Source organism: Fistularia commersonii, chromosome 5, assembly GCF_037954325.1.
Source record: "Fistularia commersonii isolate RoL2024-O1a breed Wild chromosome 5, RoL_Fcom_v1.0, whole genome shotgun sequence".
Taxonomy (NCBI): Eukaryota; Metazoa; Chordata; class Actinopteri; order Syngnathiformes; family Fistulariidae; genus Fistularia; species Fistularia commersonii.
Window position 1 is genome coordinate 8,408,812 of NC_141288.1, and position 21,017 is coordinate 8,429,828.

Consider the following 21,017-nt stretch of genomic DNA (forward strand, 5'->3'; position numbering starts at 1 on the left):
AACACGTTTATTGATCTACCCCACTGTGAGCAGGGAAGCAGATTCTCTATTCATGAGTTAGACAGCTAAATCCTGTCCCCACTGATACAATCCCTTATTTGTGAATAGCAGACAACATCATGGTAGATAAGTCAGGACAAGGTAAGTTTAAAGCCTGGATGTACAAACATGGCATTCTGCCACACCTCTTCTGTCCATTATTGGTCTATGAATCCACATTAACCACCATAGAGGGCTTCAAGAGAAAGGAAAGTGTCTACGTGTGCAGGTGGCTTGGCCTACCATGAGGCCTCAGCGGCATAATTTGGTTTGGGAGAAAGACCGAAATGCAACACACTAGAAGGTCTGTTTTAAATCATTTTTTTGAAGATTGTGAAGAAGATACTGTTGTCCCTAAAGGACATGGGTAAAACTCCCCTTTCAAAATAATCACAAAACATGTTAAGCAGAGGATCCATTAAAAGCTTTTGATTTTTTTATGAAAGATACTACTCACAACAGGTGCCTTTTTGGTCTCCATCCCCCTAATTGCACACAATAACTCTTCCTTAGATATAGGGGCATTAAGAGTTGATCTCTGGTCATCTAATAGTCTGGGTAAATCAAGCTCACATGTATACAAGTGTTCATGAAAGTTGTTAAATACTCCATTTAAAGTCAGAGAATCAAATGATTGATTATCCAGGTATGAGTGATCATCATATTAGAAACAGTTACAATGACGAAAACGGGTAACAGAGAAATTCAAGGTGAAGGTGGGACTCCATCAGGGATCAGCTCTGAGCCCCTTCTTGTTTGCAGTGGTGATGAACAGGCTGACAGATGAGGTGAGACAGGAATCTCCATGGACCATGATGTTTGCAGATGACATTGAGATCTGTAGTTAGAGCAGGGAACAGGTTGAGGAAAATCTCGAGTTGGAGGTATGCACTGGAAAGGAGAGGAATGAAAGTCACTGCAAGACAGAGTATATGTGTGTGAATGAGAGGAACTTGGGTGGTGTGGCTACAGGGAGTGGAAATCAAGTGGAGTGGACATCAAGAAATTGGAGAATTTCAGGTACTTAGGGTCTACAGTCCAGAGCAAGGGGGGTACTATGTGATAGAAGACTATCAGCCAGAATGAAAGGAAAGGTGTACAAGACAGTGGTGAGACCAGCGATGCTGTATGGCCTAGAAACTGTTACAATGACGAAAAGACAGGAGGCAGAACTAGGGGTTGTAGACATGAAGACGTTGAAGTTCTCTTTGGGAGTGACCGGGATGGATAGGACCAGGAATGATTCAATCAGAGGAACAGCACATGTTGGATGTTTGGAGAGGTCAGAGAAGCCTGACTGAGATAGTTCGGTCATGTACAGAGGAGGGATGGTGAATATATTGGTAGACGGATGCTGGAATTGGAGCTGCCAAGCAAGAGGCCTCGAGGAAGACCAAAGAGAAGATTTATGGACGTGGTGAGAGAGGATATGAGGGTAGTTGGTCTAAGAGAGGAGGATACAGAGAATAGGGTTAGATGTAGAAAGTTGATTCAATGTGCCGACCCCTGAAGGGAAAAGCCGAAAGAAGAATAATACAAATTGAACTAACGACCCATATCCAGCCTACATTCTGAAAGGTACTAAGGATGAAGCAATCTCTTCACAGTTCAGTTTATGTGAAAGGAAGGGGGTGGACAGGCATTCCAAACATTTGAGCGACGTGATGCTGGAGGTAGAGCGATCATCCTTGGAACCAAACATTTCTGGTTAGATACCCTGGCTCCACCTATTGTGTCGTTGTGTTGTTGAGCAAGACGCTGAACCCCAAACTGTTCAAGGTTCATCCATAATGGGTTGAATGCAGAGAGGAAACTTCCCACGAGGGATTAAAGTATAAATTAGATATAATCAACAAATTAAAAGACAAGCATTCCTTATACAAAAATGAAACTTACAGAATGAGTGAAGATAAAATAAGTACAGAGGTAATTTCAGATATTGATCTGAATACTGAGAAACTTTTTAGGGAAGAATAAAAAAAGTCTGTGTTGCTAAACATTGCCAGTGTCCATATTTTGTTGAGACGGACGATGGCTATAAAGCTCAGGTTTGTCCAAAATGTGAAACTGAGACACATTTGAAAATGGAGGCATGTAGAGATGAACATGATCCCGAATCAGATGATGACAACTTTATTTTGCCTACAAACATGTCTGGATGTAAATTTGAACCAGAAGATGAACACAAAAAAGTAGTTTTATCATCAGACAGTGCAAACAAAGTAAAGTAACACTCAATCCAGTGATCTGCGTCTTTCTGCAATCTACTCCAATGTAAATATCATCTCCTACAGCAATCTGATGTACTACTGTGCTCTAAAGAGGCAAGTGCTGATAATCAGGCAAAAGTGGAACCATGCTCAAGCGTCTCAGCAAGACATGAACTCAAGTAGAAAACCATGTATATCAGGACAGGGAAGAGTCCTGGAAGTCCTGGGGAAGAGTTAGATTCTGAAGACAGTAAAAATTAAGACAGTTGTGACTACTCCTCTGCATCAGAACACAACACACTTAACGGTGTCTAGGAAGCTTTTGGATAAGTCCCCTGTGATTACAAAGATTGAGGATTTTGTATGGGACATTGGAAATGGCTTGGTTTTAATTGTGCAAATAAGTCTGGGACAGTCTGGTATTGAAAAATGTATCAATGGGATAGGAGCCCAGCCTGGCATGTTATCTGTGCAACAGGAGTTACACAGGTAACTGGAGTCATGTTAGGGACAACCAAAGAAAGAGCATCTGGCTTTGTGTTTTGGGCACCAGGACAATTCGAGATTGAGAGGTTGAACTGGGAAAAGAGACCAACGGGATTGACAAAGTTGAGACGTTTGGCTGACTGTAGGCAATCTAGGTTCTCATCTGTCCCGACTAGCACATGATACTCAGCATCCTCTAAACAATGCCATCCAGAGCATATTTGATGGCTATTGAGTTCTTGATTCCACACACCGTAATTTCTTTCGGCAGGGGACAACCTGCAGGACAAAAAGGCACAAGGGTGAAGTTTTCCCCATCAAAGTCCACGCATTGTGAAAGGACCGCATCGACCCCTGTTTCAGAGGTGTCGACTTCAAAAACAAATGGTTTGTGGGGGTCTGACTGATGAGGATGGGTGCTTGGGAGAACCTCCTCTTCAGGAGACCATGAGAAGGTGGTCTTGGTGGAGGTGAGAGCAGTCAGTGGGGAAGCAGTATGACTGTAATTCCCTATGAAATGGCAGTAGAAGTTTGCAAAAGCTCTAAAGCTGTTTGCGGGTTTGTGGGACTGGCCTATCCAGGACTCCTCATCTTCTCAGGATCCGTGTGAAGCTGATCTGGATGTAACTGAGAAGCGACAGATGGCTTGTGGAATTCACACTTCTCACCCAACCCCTGCACTGCTTCTGATGCTGCCAATCCACAAGATGCAGCTTGTTCCACATCTTGATTCCATCACGATCAAGACTGGAGGAATGCTACCCAAGCATGGACCATGGTCCCTTGGAGATGCAGTAGCCATATATGGCCCCAGGACTTCCAGGACTCTTCCCTGTCCTGATATACATGGTTTTCTGCTTGAGTTCATGTCTTGCTGAGACGCTTGAGCATGGTTCCACTTTTGCCTGATTATCAGCAAAGACACTCAGGAGGTAAGGTATTAGAGTGGCTTATTTACAAAGGGCCGAGGGCTCTGCTAGGTTCAGGTTGTTTTGGAAGCCATGGGTGTCTCAGGAATTTGAGATGAAGGATGGGGCATAGGTTTATAGACTTAGGAACACAGAATTCTAGGGCACAGAACATGCATTAAATTAAATGGCAATCAGAAGGGCCTGCTTGGCATCAAAGAAATGAGCCCATGTGGCAGTAACCACTGTAACTTCACAATCTGGGGCCAAAGGGCTGGTAGCAGTCTCCTCTTATGCTCAGTCTGACGAGACCTGATGACCCGCAAGTGTGCACTGCTTCCCAGCTGAAATCCATTCTCCTACTCAATCTGGCTCACTAGTGAAGGACTGAGGTGAAAGGAACTACACACAGACACATGACCCCCAATCCCCAACAATAGAAGTCCAATCCACATCCTTTCACCTTTCAACATTGGAAAAGCAAAAACATGCCACTGAAAGCAAAAAGAGCTCACCACCAGCAAAAAATGCACCACAGCCTGGAAGAATGTCCATCTGCTTGAATGCTAAAACATCTAAGCGGAGCCCAGCTTTTCCCAGACCTCTATCTTCATGCAACCCACCACTGTCTCAACCTTCCAGCAGTCATACAATATTGGCTAAGCCTGTAATTCGTTCAGCCCGTCAGCCTGAAACCAAAAAGTCTCAGCAATTTTCAGGAATGAAAAAGTTGCATTAAGAATGGAGATCTAGTTTTGTATCAACCAGAAGAGACAGAAATATGTCTTCTGGGATAAAGGAACAATTGGGAACCAGACGTGACCAAGGATCCAATTACTTCAGAAACAATCTAAAAAGAAGCACGTCTCTACATCCCCCGAAGAAGAAGACAATTTATCAGCATAAACAACTGAACAACAGCAAGGAGAAGTATTGTGACGCTTCAATGGAACAGTGTGTTTTGCTGTCTTTTTTTTTTAGATCTGATTGTTCTTAAATCATGGAGATCAAAAAACATTTTATATATTTAATCTTAACCCTAACATTCTTTTGATAGGAGACTCCAGTTAAGGTTCTTCAAGGTCATAGAACTCTAGGATCAGAAAGTCCAAAAAAAGGTGACAATTCTCCCTAAAGTCTGGATGATGTTTTGTAGTTTGCTTTTTTTTGTTGATTTTTTTTAAAATTCCTAAGTATGGAAGAAATCCATGTAGTCCAATATGTGCTTATTATAGACACTTTGAATGCAATCATCCTGCTTGTGCAGTGGCACATGCAAAAGAAAAACAAAATTGAAATAAACAATGTAAATGTGCTTGCCACCTGGGTATAGGTTTATTTCATAATCTTGGATTGAGCAGGTCCTGGGACTGCTGGTTGGCTACATCTCACCAGGGAGGCATCCAGAAGGCAAACTGACCAGATGTCCAAGCCACCTCTTCTTGCCCCTCTCCACAGAGAGAAGAAGCAACTCTACTCTGAACCCCTCCTGGATAGCAGAACTCCTCAACCAACCTCGAATGGAGAGCCTGGACAAAGAACAAAGATGAAAAAAACAGATGCATCTTTTGCACCTTTTGTATGAACTGGGGATAATTAATTGTGAACAAACAATGTCTGGTGATGAATTTGAGATTTAAAAAAAGGGTCATGCCCAAAAGATCCAGACTCCATTGGTCATCTGGTAGAAATGCTGGGCAGCCACGCTAGACTGATGCAAATTAAAACATATGCCCACTCTGGCCAAAAGGGTAGTTGAGCGCTATAGTGGCCTATCCTCTACAGTGAAGAACTACAGATAAGGAGTTTGTGGTCCAATTAATGTCAACCGGTTCTACTTTCACAATTTTGGACTGAAGACCAAGACTTTGAATGGTTGACTGAATTATCACTATCATTTTTATTCCTAATGTATTTTTTAAGAAGAAACCTGAAAACGTTTGAGGCATGTCATGACAGAAAAACCTTTTTTTTAAATTTTTTTTTTTTTACAGAACACTTCTAGTACCCAAGTAACTATCTTTTTCTACTGGGGGAATAATAAAAACTGAATTTCCATGATGTGAGCCAAGGAGGACACTTGGGACCTCATTTATCAACATGTGTACACACAGAAGTGTGCAAAAGTGCGCAAGAACATATCCATGCAAAGTACAGGATTTATCAACTTAAATTGTGAATGGGAACATGTGAAAATTCCAACTCTTACCCTGCGTCTGCACGAAACTTAGTGGTACAACGATGAAACTGCAAACAGAATGCACTCTGGGACTGCTGATGGCTGTACCTGTCCAGCGCGGGGGTGCTTTTCAGTATTAGCAAGGGTGAAAGTAGTTTTAAATTCTTTCTAGTACTAAAGAAACCTAAACAACTGAAAACATTTCACTGTAGTCTACATGTAGGGCAACAGAGTAGGCAAGAATAAAAAAACACTTGACAATATAGTCAACTACTTTGTAATTGAAATATTGATAAACATCCAGAATACAAGTCTGAGAACAGAACAGGAGGTCACCATCATAGTTCCACCTGCACGCACAGCTGCGCTCGTCGTAGTACGCACGGCTACCGCCTATTACCAGCAATTAGTGAAGGCTTAAAAGCAATAGCATCAGCTTGATTGCTTGGCGCACGCACGCACGCACGCACGCACGCACGCACGCACGCACGCACGCACGCACGCACGCACGCACGCACGCGAATGTAGGCTCTTCTTCCCCATTCCTCTGGGGATATCTCAGGCTCCTTGTGCAGTACCTGACACTGTAGGACTCTGTAAAGGCCAATCCTGACAACTTGCCCATTGTCCTTCACTGGAGTTTCTGGGAGGGTGTGCAAAGATTGATTTGAGGTGGTGGGTGACATTTGATTTTGCGGGGGTTCAGCAGAATGCTCTCAACATATCTAAAAGCATTGTTTATAACCAGCAGGTAGTTGTCACTCCCCAGTCTGAACAAATCTACTTAACTTTTGCCATGGTCTGGGTATATAGATGGCATGAATAGCTCCATGCTGAATGTTTGGCAGTTAAGTACTTACTCATTTAGCTGTTGGCTCTACCCTAGCCAGCTTACTGATTGCATCCTCTCTGCACTTTATCACTCCCAGATGACCTTCATGTAGTCTAGAGACAACCTCACTGCTGATGGAATAGCAAGCCTTCCTTTCAGCATAAGGCCAACAAAGGCCATGCTGTTCAGCGCAATCTGAATCCATGCCCGTGACCGCTCAGGCACCAAGACAATGCCTGCACACCACTCAGTTGATAGATCACTCCTTGGTTCTCTATGCGGGACAGTTTCTATGCCACTTTTTCCCATCAGTGGTAGCAGAATCCTCCTGCGTGTTTTTAGCAAGAAAGGTTGGGCCCCTGGTTTTAGTCTGATTTATATATGACTGCTGCATCTCCAAGAGACCATGGTCCATGCTTGGGTAGCATTCCCTCAGTCTTGATTGTGATGGAATCAAGATGTGGAACAAGCTGCATCTTGTGGATTGGATAGCATCCGAAACAGTGCAGGGGTTGGGTAACATACACATCCTTTCACCCTTCTGTAGCAACAGCCGGCAATGCCCACAATATCCAGTGAACGTCCCCCTGGTCTCAGGAGAGCAAGGGAGTCCCCAAGAGGAGCGCTCTCCAGGGACCCCAAGAAAGGTGGGTAAACTGACCTGCTGTTGGGTGCATAGCTGCAAACAGTCAGAAACCATCGCCCCACCTGTAGCAGAGGGAGGCTACGCTCTCGTCTACCAGGTTGAACCCCAATGTGTAGACACTGAGTCAGGGCGCAATCAATATGCTCACACCCCTCTTACCAGCAGCAACTCCAGAGTAAAAAACATAAGAGTCCATCCCCTCCCCTGGGCCTGGCAGCTCCAGGGGTAGGTGGTGATGAATATAAGCTCCCCTTTATGAAAACATCCTACCTTGAAAATTATTTCCAACTTTATTTTGCTTACAAAATTTAACATATTGCTAAATTGCTTATGCAATTCACACTTACATCTTGGTCGACAAAGCAGCAAGCGTGGTAAAGCTTCGGCCAGACACACGCATGTGGCGACAGTAGGTGTCGCTGTGCGCTCGCACGTGTCCAGCGAGGCCGAGGATAAGACTAGCCAGTCACCGGATAGAGCCGATAGAGGGGTTGCACTTTGTCCGTGTTTTGTCACGTTAACGCCGAACGTCTTTTACCCTAGTTTGGAGGGAGGCCGTGTTGCTCTTTCCTTCTACAACCGTGGTGGGAAGTTCGCGTTGGCATCGTGTCATCTTCGGGGTAAAATATTCGAATAATTTAGAATCGCGCGTTGACTTCTAACGCGAGCGGAATACCGTTGGAAATCTCGCGGTTCGCTAGACGACGCAGTGAAAACAAGTCGAGTTGCACTTTGTTTACAACAGGGAATAGCGGTGTACTGAGGGTTCATTCTTCGACCTTAATTCTTTCCCAGAGATGTTGGACCACTAGCAGCGCCAGCGGGAAATACACTTCCCAGCACCGGAATGAGTGGGAGCTCCTCGGTGTCCGGTACGGCGCCTTACCGGTTTGCCCACTACTTTGTCATATGTGGCATCGATCCAGAAACTGGACTGGAGGCGGACGAGTTAGCAGGTAGGAGCTTTACTTTATCTCCGAATTAAACTAAAAATCACACGAAACCATTTCATGGTCATGAAAGGAAAGGCTTTATCTTTATCATCTCAGGTGTTTGAAGACAGTAAGTGGAATCAAATTAACCAGACTTGGTCGAAGGAAAGTGAAAATTTTGTAATAATGTGAAGTTATTAAACGACTACTTAAATGTCCAAGTTGATTCGTCAGATTTGATCAAGTGCCACGATACGTATGGTATTCAAACACACAAATACTATGCATGTTGCATGCAGTTGCTGTGCAGAAAAACGACCAAGATCAACCAACCCAATTATCTAATACTTGGTCCACATTTAACCAGACTTTCTTTTTTTTTTTTTACATGGAAACCTCTTGAATTGAAGCACACAAGTATTTGGCACCTTATAAATGAAGAGGATGAGAAACCCGTATTCATTAGAACTGTCAGAACTGCAGTCCGCATTGAATTTTTGTTTCATACATAATTGTTCCGTGATACATACTGGTTCGTCAGCACCCTTATCCCCCTTTCTTCCCGTTAACTTGTCAGTTAGTAATCTCCCAATCTGCAATTCCCCTCCCAAAAGACAAGGAAAACCCAGATGTATTTGATAAATCCTGCAATACCTAGAGATAATATTTAGAAACACTAAGCTTAAATCATGTAAAGATCCATATCTGGATCTAACAAGTTTTTATATCAATACATCCACTATACAAATCCTTTCTCATGCCCTAAAATCTTTATAAAATCAGGCAATTTTAAATTCTATTTAGGATAATATTGGTAGTAGTGGAAGCAATTCCTTAACAATTCCCAAATACTGCATTAACACCATTAGTTACATTACCACATCCATCGGAACCGCCCTGACATGTCACATTGCTGATGCTCAGCATCCCACGTCTTTCTGTAAGTTTGGTCTATATATGTAGTGACCCACATTAAGGGCCTGTGCTTATTTTTGGCTGCGGTTCCCCTCCTCCCTTGTCTTTTGTGCAGCCCTGTTTCTCCCTCTGCAGCCTATTATTCTCATCATTGAGCGAGACTTCCTATGGACCCCAGGCTCCATTCAGGCTTCTCAGCATCTTCTCTCTTAGTGTCCTTACTCTAGCCGTGGGCTGGAATGGTAATTAGCCCCTGTAATTTCCAGTTTACATGCCCGCCCTGTGTTATTGTAGTAAGTTTTGAGTAGTATAACACTTGGAGTTGCTTGCAGTGACAGTGTTCTGAAGTCTGTGCTGCTACAGTGTGAGAGGGAAGAGTGTAATGTCTCTCCTACATAACACACAATAATAAACTGATGCTTCCCGCACAGGGATTCATTTCTGTAATTGGTCTTTGTGTCTGTGTGTAGGATTTTTTTTCATAGTCAAAGCAAAAGTTAAATATTTTCTCAACCGCAAGAAAAAAAATGTAAATAATAGTGTTTTATATTTTTAGTATTATGAGAATTGGAATTGATGTAAGATTTTCTGAGAGTATTCATTAAATTATCACATCTTTCAGATGTGATGACTCCTTCTGTCTTCATATTTGAAACAGAATACTTATTCCAACATGGAATTTCTCATTCAAAAGCAGCAAAATTAGGAATGTAATCACATGCTATTACAAGATTTTTCACCTAATATTGCAGTATTCTCTGTGATTTACAGCTTTGATACTGTAATTTTATGGCAGGGGCACCCAACATGTAGATCCCGATCTACTGGTTGAACGCAAAAGCAACACGGGTCGATTGCAGAGCCCTGCTTTTCAAAATAAGCTCTACAGCACAGCCAATCCGAGATCTCGATCAGCATACCAATACCGAATACCATCATGACTGATAGACATTTGGAGGTGTTATTGCTGGTAGATCGGTAATTTTAAGAGTAGCTCGCAAGCCAAAAAAGTGTTGGGACCCATGTCTGATGGCTTTCATCAATATTTTTATCTACTATCGAAACTTCTTTTGTCGTAAAAATATAATTTTGTTTTCTTGACATTGTAATATTATTCTAATAGTGTCATCTTGTTGGCTCAAGTAATATGACTTGACAAATGTCACCACCTCATGATATTTCTCATGACATTACAACTTAGTTTTGGCATGGTTTAACCTCATTTTTGGTGATATTAATATTTTATCAATATATATATATATATATATATATATATATATGTGTACACACAGACATGTGCATATAAAATTCACATTCCAATCCAGGTAATCCTACAAAAGTTGCTCTTATGTCCCAACGAACAACTCCTCCATTAGCATAACAACCCCTTTAGACCTGGTTTCTGACGATCAACTCTTACATTTACATAGCATGCGTCCATTAACCTAGACCCACCCAAAAACACCCTGGCAGTTATATTCGGAAACTCCCCACAGGTCATTAGAACTGAAGAAGCTTCGAATGAGGGGTGAAACATCTTCAAGTGAAGAAATTCAAGTCCAGTTGTCATAACAAGATTTCAACAATAATTCACAATGACCTGGATGACTGAGAAACTCCACAGACAAGTATCATATAGGCTTTGCATTATAACTTGAGAATTAAATGATAGAGCTACAGTTTGAAGAAATGCATATCTTCATCATGAATTTATTTGCAGTCTGAGAGAAGGGTCTCTTGAAAAACAGTAAGAAACCTGATGTGGCGCTACCTAGTACCCTCACTTCTAAGTGAAAATCAGTATTTTAGTGACTTGGAATTCGTTTGCAGGTTAGCTGGATCTGCTGCAGGTGTCCTGAAGCTGCAGCAGGACACAAAGAGATTTGAGCAGATAAAGCTCCCTCTATCCTGTTCTGGGCCATCTGTCCACACAGACAATCACAAAGGGCATACGCTAGCACTTGAGCTGACATATGCTAACTGCACCATAGATGCAACGCACACGAGACCATCACTCACGAGTGCCCACTATGGTAAAACTGCATATTGGAGTGATTGGAGTGCATATTGGACCACAATTTACAGCAACTTTTTTCAGTATCTGTTCATATAAGTTCCATCTGTAAGTCTGTGTCTGTGTATGTGTGCGTTTGCGTGCGTTTGCGTGCGCATGTGTGTTGCCAAAGTAGCAGCGGTAAAAACGGCAAAGGGGAGTCCCACACCACTTGTGTGTGTGTATAAAGACCCCAAAATGGCACCTTTCAAGAGACACGCTTATGACGCAGAGTTCAAACTCAAGGCGATCAGTCACGCAGTAGAACATGGGAATCGAGCAGCGGCAAGAGAATTCAACATTAACGAATCAATGGTGCGGAAATGGAGGAAGCAATAAGATGACCTGCACCAAGTTAAGAAGACTAAACAGAGTTTCTGAGTGAACAAAGCAAGATGACTGAGATGAAATGAGATGGTTGTTGAACAGAGAGCCGCAAGTAGAAGCGTCTCTACAGTCACAATTCATTTGAAGGCAACGGCGCTAGCTAGCGACATAAATATCAATGAATTTTGAGGCTGTCCTTGATGCTTTCGTTTTATGAAACGTTTTGAACTGTGACAAATTGAGTTGGAAATACATTGTTTTCAACGAAGGCGGCGTAAATACCGGTAAGAGCTACTGGTACGTACGGTACCGTATTGTGAATCCACTGACTTGTTTTGGGAGTGAACGGGGTTGTCAGAACGTTTTTTTTATATTCTATTAATAAAGTTCGACTGACTTCTCTGACTGTATTGTTGACGTTCCCTCTAGTGCAGCTCCATTTAGTGGATGCATAACGCAACACCAGCCACTACTGTAGCTTCTATTATACTGCGCCTTATATATGAATTTTTTCTTAAATAGGCCATTCATTGAAGGTGCGCCATATAATCCGGTGCGCCTTACGGTACCTCATCTATACAAGATGTAGTCTACCTTGTGTGCTCCTACCTCCGCTCTTCTAACTTACCCTATGTCCCTCTTTTTTTCTGGAAAAAAGTGTTCTCTACAGCCATTCCCATCCTTTTTGAAAGGTCTACTACCATCTGTCTCTCTGCGTTCCTGTCCTGAATACCCAAACCTGCCCATCACTTCTTCATCCCCTCTATTGCCTGCACCAACATGTCCATCGAAGTCTGCACTAGCTATCACTCTCTCATCTCTGGGGATATTCTCCATCAGTTCATCTAACTCATTCCAGAACTTCTCCTCTAGCTCGCATCCCACCTGTGGGGCATAGCCACTAACAACATTGAGCATCACATTGTCTGACCAATAAGTCTATTTGACATTCCTTTAACAACCAGAACATTCCTCACAAACTCCTCCTTCAAGATCGCTCCATACCATTTCTCTTCCTTTCAATATCATGATAGTAAAAGTTAAAACCTGCTCCTAAGCTTCTAGCCTTACTACCTTTCCACCTGGTCTCCTGAACACACAGTATATCCACCTTCCTTCTCCGCATCATGTCGACCAACTCTTTACCTTATCATGTCATCTTCCTGATATTGAAAGTCCCTACTCTCTGTCCCAAATTCTTGCCTTTCCTCTTCTCTCTCTCGGCTTCCGAACATGCCTTTCTCCTCTCCTTCTTCAGCCCACAGTAGCCAATTTCCACCGTTACCCTGTAGGTCATCGGCACCTGTGGCGGTTGTTGTTGACCCAGGCCTCAAGCAATACGGAATGAGATTCTTAGGTGTGATTCGCATATTTGGTTTAGGTAAAAGTTTTACGCTGAATGCCCTTCCTGACGCAACCCTATGCACTTATTCGGGCTTGGGACTCGCTAAGGGAGACAGTGGTCTGTGCCCCCCAGAGGCTGGCTCAGGGGGACACTGGCTTATGGGCCCTCTGAGGCTGCAGTTTTCAATGGCAACAGTTAATGACGCTAATACATATTTTACTTTTTAATAATCAGTTATCTGGTTGAGTATGCCTTACTGGCTCTCCAATTTGCAAAACATTTCCATCAAAGTAACATAGAAAGTGACTTGTAAACTTATGTGGCAGATGTACAACAATAATGAAAGTCACAGTCAATGCTTGCAATTATTTGCCTTTATATTAGACCCTTTTTTAATTTGATTTTAAAACCCAATTCAATCAATTAGTGTTCTTCAAAGTGTTTCACAGCCTTTTTTAAAAGACTTTGTGAAATTTTGTGGCTCATAAAAATAAAAATTAACACCAGTATCAACTGGCTTTGCTCTATGGTGCAAAGATCAAATGTTGCTTTGTTTACCCTCATGAAATCAAGAGCAGAGATAAAACAAAGGTACAAGCTGTGCTGTGCTGTGTGTTTATTTGACTGGTTCATAAAGATCCATTCCACTGCAAACATGCATTACAAAATGGCATGAAATTGGGGCTTAGAAAGGAGAATATGCTTGATATTGTGATTCAGGCAAACCATAACAGGTTTTAAATAGTCCAATTTAAAAGGAAAGTCGCCAAAATTCCACTTTTTCATGATTTTATGTGTTTGGTTGTTCATTAATTTTTTTCCCCCATTGTTCTTTAATCACAAAAGTTTTGTACTTCTTCTGTGTGAGAAAATGAGTTAATGGTTATTCAATTCAGTAGCAATTTTTTTTTATACAACTAAAAATATAGTTCATATCCTCCCCTTTTTAGTGCATTATTATGTACAGGCCTTAAAGTTGCATGTATGATGGGGGACAGCCATTATACAGTAAATGCACTCAAAAACTCCACAGCTTTTTATATATTTTATGCAATAAACATGCAAATCCATGAAGTAGTCATCATTAATGATCCGACATCCATTGTCCATGATTGTCAGATATAACTTTGTAATACCTCAGAGTCCTCAGTGACAGACACTCCCAGCACTATTCTGTGGTTTATGGAGTGTTATGTCAAGCACGTGGCAAATCTCCTTATGTAACTGAGGCGACCTGCACATAAGCAACCAAGGTCCCTTCTAAGGGATTACAGGAACCTACTGCAAGGCCATCACCTTGCTTTGAGTCATGTTGGCTCACAGTATAAGACTGGATTAGGTCACAAAGCAGCCTGTGCTGTACTGAGCCCAGTTCAGATTTTTTTTTTTTTTTTTTTTTCTGGTAACATTGTCATGCAAGCACTTCCAGTCTTTTCATTCATTATCTACTGCTTATCCTACACTTAGGCTCACAGAGGTTGCTAGAGCCTTTCCCAACTGTCAGTGGATGAGTGGCAGGGTACTACCAGGACTATTTGCCAGTCAATTGCAGGGCCACATACTATAGAGACAACCAACCATTCATTCTCTCAATCCCCTTTTTCAAACTAACCTTCTGCATGTCTTTATACTTTGGTAGGAAAGCAGAGAATCCTAGGCCCAGAAAAAAACATGACAGGGTGCTGAGAGAGGAGCCCTGGTATTGTATGAGGAAATCTGTAATGGCAGAGAAGTATATTAGACTTGTGCAGGACATGTATGCTGGCTGTTAGACAGTGGTGTGGTGTGCTGTAGGTGTAACAAGGTGGAGGTGGGACTCCATCAGAGATCAGCTGTGAGCCCCTTCTTGTTTGCAGTAGTGATGGACAGGCTGACAGATTAGGCTGGACAGGAATCTCCATGGACCATGCTGTTTGCAGATTACATTGTGATCTGTAGTGAGAGCAAAGAACAGGTTGAGGAAAATCTAGAGAGGTGGAGGTATGCACTGGAAAGAAGAGGAATGAAAGCCAGTGGCAGCAAGACAGAGTATATGTGTGTGAATGTGAGGAACTCGGGTGGAACGGTCAGGCTATAGGGAGTGGAGATCAAGAGGTTGGAGGATATCAGATACTTGGGTTCAACAGTCCAGAGCAACGGATAGTGTGGAAAAGAGGTGAAGAGACGGGTCCAAGCAGGTTTGGATGGGTGGAGAAAAGTGTCAGGGGTATCAAGACATAGAAGACTTTCAGCCAGAATGAAAGGAAAGGTGCACAAGACAGTGCTGAGACCAGCGATGCTGTATTGGCTAGAAACAGTTACAATAACAAAAAAACAGGAGGCAGAGCTAGAGTTCACAGAGATGAAAATGCTAAATTCTCTTTGGGAGTGACCAGGATGGATATAATCAGGAATGAGTCTCTCAGAGGAACGGCTCATGTTAGATGTTTTAGAGAGGTCAGAGAAGCCAGACTGAGATGGTTCGGTCATTTACAGAGGAGGGAGGGAATGTATAAGTAGATGGATGCTGGAATTGGAGCTGCCAGGGAGGAGGTCTCAAGGAAGACCAAGGAGTAGATTTATGGACGTAGTGAGAGAGGATATGAAGGTAGTTGGTGTGAGAGAGGAGGATACAGAGAAAAGGATTAGATGAAGAAGGTTGAGTCACTGTGGGGACCACTGAAGGGAAAAGCTGAAAGGAGATGAAGAAGAAGGAGGAGGAAATCAGAGGATCCGGCAGAAACCCATGCAGATCCTGGGAAAACATGCAAGGTCCACACAGAAAGGCTCCCTGTGCGAATCAAGCCAGTATCCTTCCTGCTGTGAGGTGGAAGCGCTAACCACTGTGCCACTGTGCTGCCCACAAGTTTGGGTTGCAAAAAATGAGATTGGTAAAAAAAAAAAGCACTTTTTAACATCCTCATCATGAAAGAGATTTGCTGATGGTGTAATGCTACTATGCCTCTTGGGTAACTGTATATAGTGTCTTTATGTGGAGAAAGACACATTTTTGCTCTGTTACACTTTTTTGTTTTTACCCTGTCTCAGTCAAATCTTATGTCTTCCAACACTGAATAGAAGAAAAAACAGCTAAAGAAGCATACTTTTAGAACTTTGGAGCATAACCAAAGTATTACACTCATCATTCATAGATCATACATTATACAATCATATTTTGGGATTGCACCATCATGCTAGTGTGTTTATGGAACATAAAGTTTGTGTGTGTGCGTGTGTGTGTGCGTGTGTGTGTGCGTGCGTGTGTGCGTGCGTGTGTGCGTGCGTGCATTTGCGCACATTTGCATTTGCCAGCAGTTTAGATTGACTTTGATTGCCCGCTCAGTGAACTCCAACTCATCAGCCAACCTCTTGCCCTGCCTGATAAGGCTACCTACACAAACCATAAACTAGTTGGTCATCAAAACTTATCTAAATTGGAAAATTGAAATGGTATTTCAGCCCATGATATAAAGTAAGTAAGTTGACATTTAGAAAACGAGAAACCACTGTTGTCCGTTATTGCTTTCGAAGTATATTTCTGATGCCAAGTGCCAATATTATAGCATACACATTTCAATTAATCGCCAAAGAAATTTAAGGCCCCCCGAGCACTACATGACATTCCATTTTTTCCCGCATGACAACTTAGCGGAAGACGGATAATAAATGGCACTTGAGTCTGTACCATAAGCCAATTATGTTCTGAAGAACTGATCGGTCAGCTAGACCTTCTCTGTCGTAACAGTATTTTTTTTTCCTAATACTGTGCAATACAGCATAATAGCGCGAAACATGTATACTGTATATTGTTGCATTCAGTGTGTGTGCGTGTGTGTGTTTTAGCCCTATGTGACAATATTAAAGACCCGATTATATGGCCCTAGTATAATATTGATGATGGGTTTTAGTTATTAAAACACGCTGCCTTATTATACATGAGATTTAGATTAATTCATTCAACCATTGTCTATACTGATTTTCCTGCTCTCAAGTCGCAGAGAGACTGGAGCCCATTTGAAACTGCACCACCAAACCTACAAATGGAGTTGATTGAGCTCCAGTGCAATGACCCACGGAAGGAAAAACGATAGAGCGGGTGCTGCTGAGTTAGCACGTTTCATCCCCGACATAATGCCCCAGCTGAGCATCCAAGCTGCTCTGACGCTCTCTATGTTTTACAGCACATACCTGTGTGAACAACTGTTCTCTTTGATGAAACTAAACAAAACTTCGCACAGGAGCCGTCTTAATGTTAAGCACCTTCACTCAATCCTGAGGATTTCCTCATCTCAGAGCCTGACCCCGAACACTGATGAACTTAGATTTGTGTTATTACTTAGATTTGTGTGCCATAGATTTTTGTATTTTAATTGATGGTATTTTATTTATATTTATTTTTCAGTTAATAGATTTATTTTTCAGTTAATGGACTGATTGCAGATAGGAGCCATGAGAAAGAATACAACTGATTTTATTTATTTATTTTTATTTTCTCATTTTTTCTATTTGAAAGCAATAATATATATGATCATAGAGCAGCACGATATTGGATTTTCAGTTTATAATGCATGCTATTTCATTTATGTATTTAGGTCTTGGTTCAATAGGCTATGTTCAGTCAGTTCAATATGTTTTAATAAATAAACACTGAATTAGTCCGGCCCTCGGCTTGTAACAAATTTGTTTTTTTGGTCCTCTATGTATTTGACTTTGACACCCCTGCTCTATGGTGTAGGGTTGTTTTGGTTATTTTTTTGCACCGAGCAGGCGATATGAAGTGCAGTAAACAAACCCTCAAGAGACATCATGAAAAAATTTGATGAAACAGGGATGGAAAGAAAGGCGGAGATAAACGAGGATATTGAGACAAAAGAAAGTCCCCCGAAAGCTAAGACTAAATATGACCAAGTGTATGTAGCGCTTGGCTTCACTGTGACTACAGTTGGAGGCGAAGAAACTTAACACTTAAAATCTTTTCTGTTACAGACCGAAAACAATGTTAATAAAGTAATTCTTTGTTGTAAGGTGAACTATACTTATTTCTTTTTTGTTTTCTTTAATGTTAATATGTACTTAACAATTTTATAGATAAATTATATTATTTATAGTCGTGGCGGAGAGTGTGGGGGCACAAATTGTTTTCTTCTTGCTAATGTGGGCATAACAGAAAATAATTGAGAAGCACTGGATTAAAGAAAGAGACCGGTGCAGAGAATACATCGTCAGCAAGAGGTTTTAAGTTTTTATTCCATCATGTCAGTCTGCATTTGTATTTTTCTTAATTACGTAAAACAGATGAAATCTATTAGTATAGTAACTGGCACCCAAGGGATGATGTCAGCAGATGCAGGCATCCTAAGAAATCCACTTTGACCATGTTTTTCCTTCATTGCACTGCTTTGTGTTTGCTGACAAATCCCTATCTCTAATAAAACCACCAGGTTATGTATTTTGGCCATTCGTGATCTTGTCAAGGTAGAATAGAGGGATTCTCCCATAGAGGGTAGGTCAAACATGACTGTATGGCAGGGGTCCCCAAACTTATTCCTGCAAGGGCCAAATGACTTTTCCCTTCTCTGATGGGGGGCCAGGCCAGTTTGTAACAAAAAGTGTGATGATTCCAGAGGTGTCTAAATGTAAACATTTATTGTTGTCCAGAAAAACACACATAACCAAAAATTAACCCTTTATGGGATCTTGACAGGAAAGAAAAAAAAATCTGAAAATAAATAATAACATTATTACATTACATTTGGCAGACGCTTTTATCCAAAGCGACTTACAATAGAGGACATAAGCACTTATTAATGAAATAAATAACACCATTTATAAACAAATGAAAACCAATGAACCCTTTTCAAGTTTTTCATTAAAAAAAAAAAAGACCAAGGAACATTAACTTTCTTGTGGACACAACTGTTTGCAGCTCTCTAATATTCACCAGAAAGCAAAACCAGAAAGCAAGCAGGCTATGAAACCGAACTGATACCAACACCTACCAAAACATTTCACTACCAGTATGGTTGTAGAACAGATTTTATCCCAGTAGATTTAATTATAATTATATTTGTATTATTATTTGCATTATGATAATAAAATCATAATGCATCTCTGGTATTGTTCAGGGGCCGAGCAAAATGTGGAGGCTGGCCATATTCGGCCCCTGGGCCATAGTTGGGGGACCACTGCTGTATGGCATAGATGTGGGTGGAGTGGAAAGAGTGATGGAGGAAGGAGGCTATCGGACATGTTGGAGAAATTTTGTTTGGTGGGGACAAAAGAGTAAATCATTCTGGAATCAAAAAGTATTAGCTTGTGCAGATCCATGATCATGAAATTGTTTTCTTTGCCCTATGCAGATTTATTCAGTATATTAGCAGTAATTATTCAACAGCTAAAGAAAGCTTACACTAAAGCACAATGGCAGGAGTCCACTCTATACACAGCTACCCAAGAGGCATTTGTAATCATGAATGAATCCAGTTTTGCTCAGGTAAATGAAATGAACAGACAAGTCCTCAGCCTCACCATTCTGCCTTGGTGTTAGTGTTGGCTCCTTTTGCCTCCTGTTGCATTCCTGTTCTCAAGTCATACCAGGCCCTTTTCGGTTTTAACTTGCTTGAAGTGTGTCATAACACCTCTGCTGCCTCTCAACATCTTCACTTTTACAACTTCGAGTACATGCCAACTAAAATCAAATCTGTCCAATGTTAGTCTTGCAGAACCTTGACCTCAGAGCAAATAGAGCACTTCTTTAATCAGGTGCAGAAATAAAGGGGAAATTGCATAATGCATTTCACCATCTTGACATGTGACGTGGTGTTAGGCTGAAACAAAGTAGGACATGACAACATAGGTAGCTTTCAATTTCATTATGTAAATCTAGCTCAACCAGCAACAAAGCTATCACTCCTGTGTCCCTGAAGTTTATGAATTTTACTGTATGAGATAAGGTGAATTGTAAACGTTCATGAAATTGATTTTTTGGAAGTTGACTTGATAGTTTGGCTCCTTTAAAAATAACCTGTAGCTTGTGTTTTAATTGACCACCACATCAGCAGAAAAGGAACCTAGAAATAGTTAGCTCACAAAATATTAAACATTTTAAACATACTAAAGCAGTTCACAGAGGTTAACCCACATTAACCAAATTGTACTTGAACAGTTTGTTTCTAATAAGTATGATGTCAGAAGACAAAGACGGTGCTTTTACTTGAAATGAGCAGTAATACCATGTACTAACTTGATTTTATACTGTATATTGTAAAGGCGAGGTGTACCAACAGATCCATTCATTTATGGTGCGCCACAGCCCCCCATTAATAAGCTGATTGCTGTTGTAAGGATGATCTATTGAAAGACTTGAATTTACTTATGGACAACAGCTTTCCACTAAGCTATGAATAACCAGACTGTTGCAAATAGATGCAATGCATCTCTTCATCCACGCAACTGCTCTTTCACACAGGGTTGTCAGACCAAACTGGCCATGAAACCCCGCCCACAGCATAATTCAAGATACGCCCTGCAAAACCATAGGCTATGGCCTGCTTTGCTATATTTATATATCAGTGTGTCTATGTGGTTTGTGTGTTTGGCCCCGTGATGTTTTGATCAAGGGTTAGTTCTGTCAAATTTAGGCTTAAATTTGTTAGATTTTGCTGAAATCATGATTTTTTTGTATGTACAGTAGATCTTTCTAATGTGTCAACCAGTGGACAAAACAACAACTAGTATAAAGTGCATGGATAGTGATCCTCCAGTCACTCAAGAGGCGATCATGTGTTCAATGACCAGCAATTCAGCATCTTGGGTTGGGGTGGAATGTAGGGAGTCGGATGGTGGGAAGAGAATTCAGCATCCTTACAGCCTGGTGTATGAAGCTGTTGGTGAATCTGGTGGAGCCGGCCCGGAGGTTTGGTACCTTCTCCCTGAAGGCAGGAGGCTGAACAGGCTGTGTGTGGGGTTCCTCGTGTCGCTCACAATTGAGAACACTTTACGGGTGAGGCGGGTGGTGTGTATGTCTTTTAGGGAGGGGAGTTGAGCGCTGACGGTCCTTCTAGCTGTGCTTATGATGCACTGTAGAGCTCTTCTGTTGTAGTCCCCGCAGTTCCCGCCAAGTGATACAGCGAGCCGGGGTACTCACGATGGGGCCCCAGTAGAAGG

At 41.7% G+C, this 21,017-nt stretch overlaps 1 protein-coding gene across 4 annotated transcripts in view; it reads left to right on the top strand.

Moving 5' to 3' along the window:
• Positions 1-7,783: 7,783 nt before the first annotated feature.
• The window catches only part of dennd5b (DENN/MADD domain containing 5B), a 56,976-nt gene continuing 43,742 nt past the window's right edge, over positions 7,784-21,017 (top strand). For 3 of the 4 annotated variants that reach the window (XM_086146689.1, XM_086146690.1, XM_086146691.1), the window contains exons 1-2: positions 7,784-7,920; positions 8,096-8,256. In XM_086146689.1, coding sequence (XP_086002815.1) covers positions 8,148-8,256 — 109 coding nt within the window. In that variant the 5' untranslated portion in view covers positions 7,784-7,920; positions 8,096-8,147. Of the gene's footprint in view, positions 7,921-8,095; positions 8,257-21,017 lie in introns of those variants that run through there. The other variant, XM_086146693.1, reaches the window with a different exon arrangement.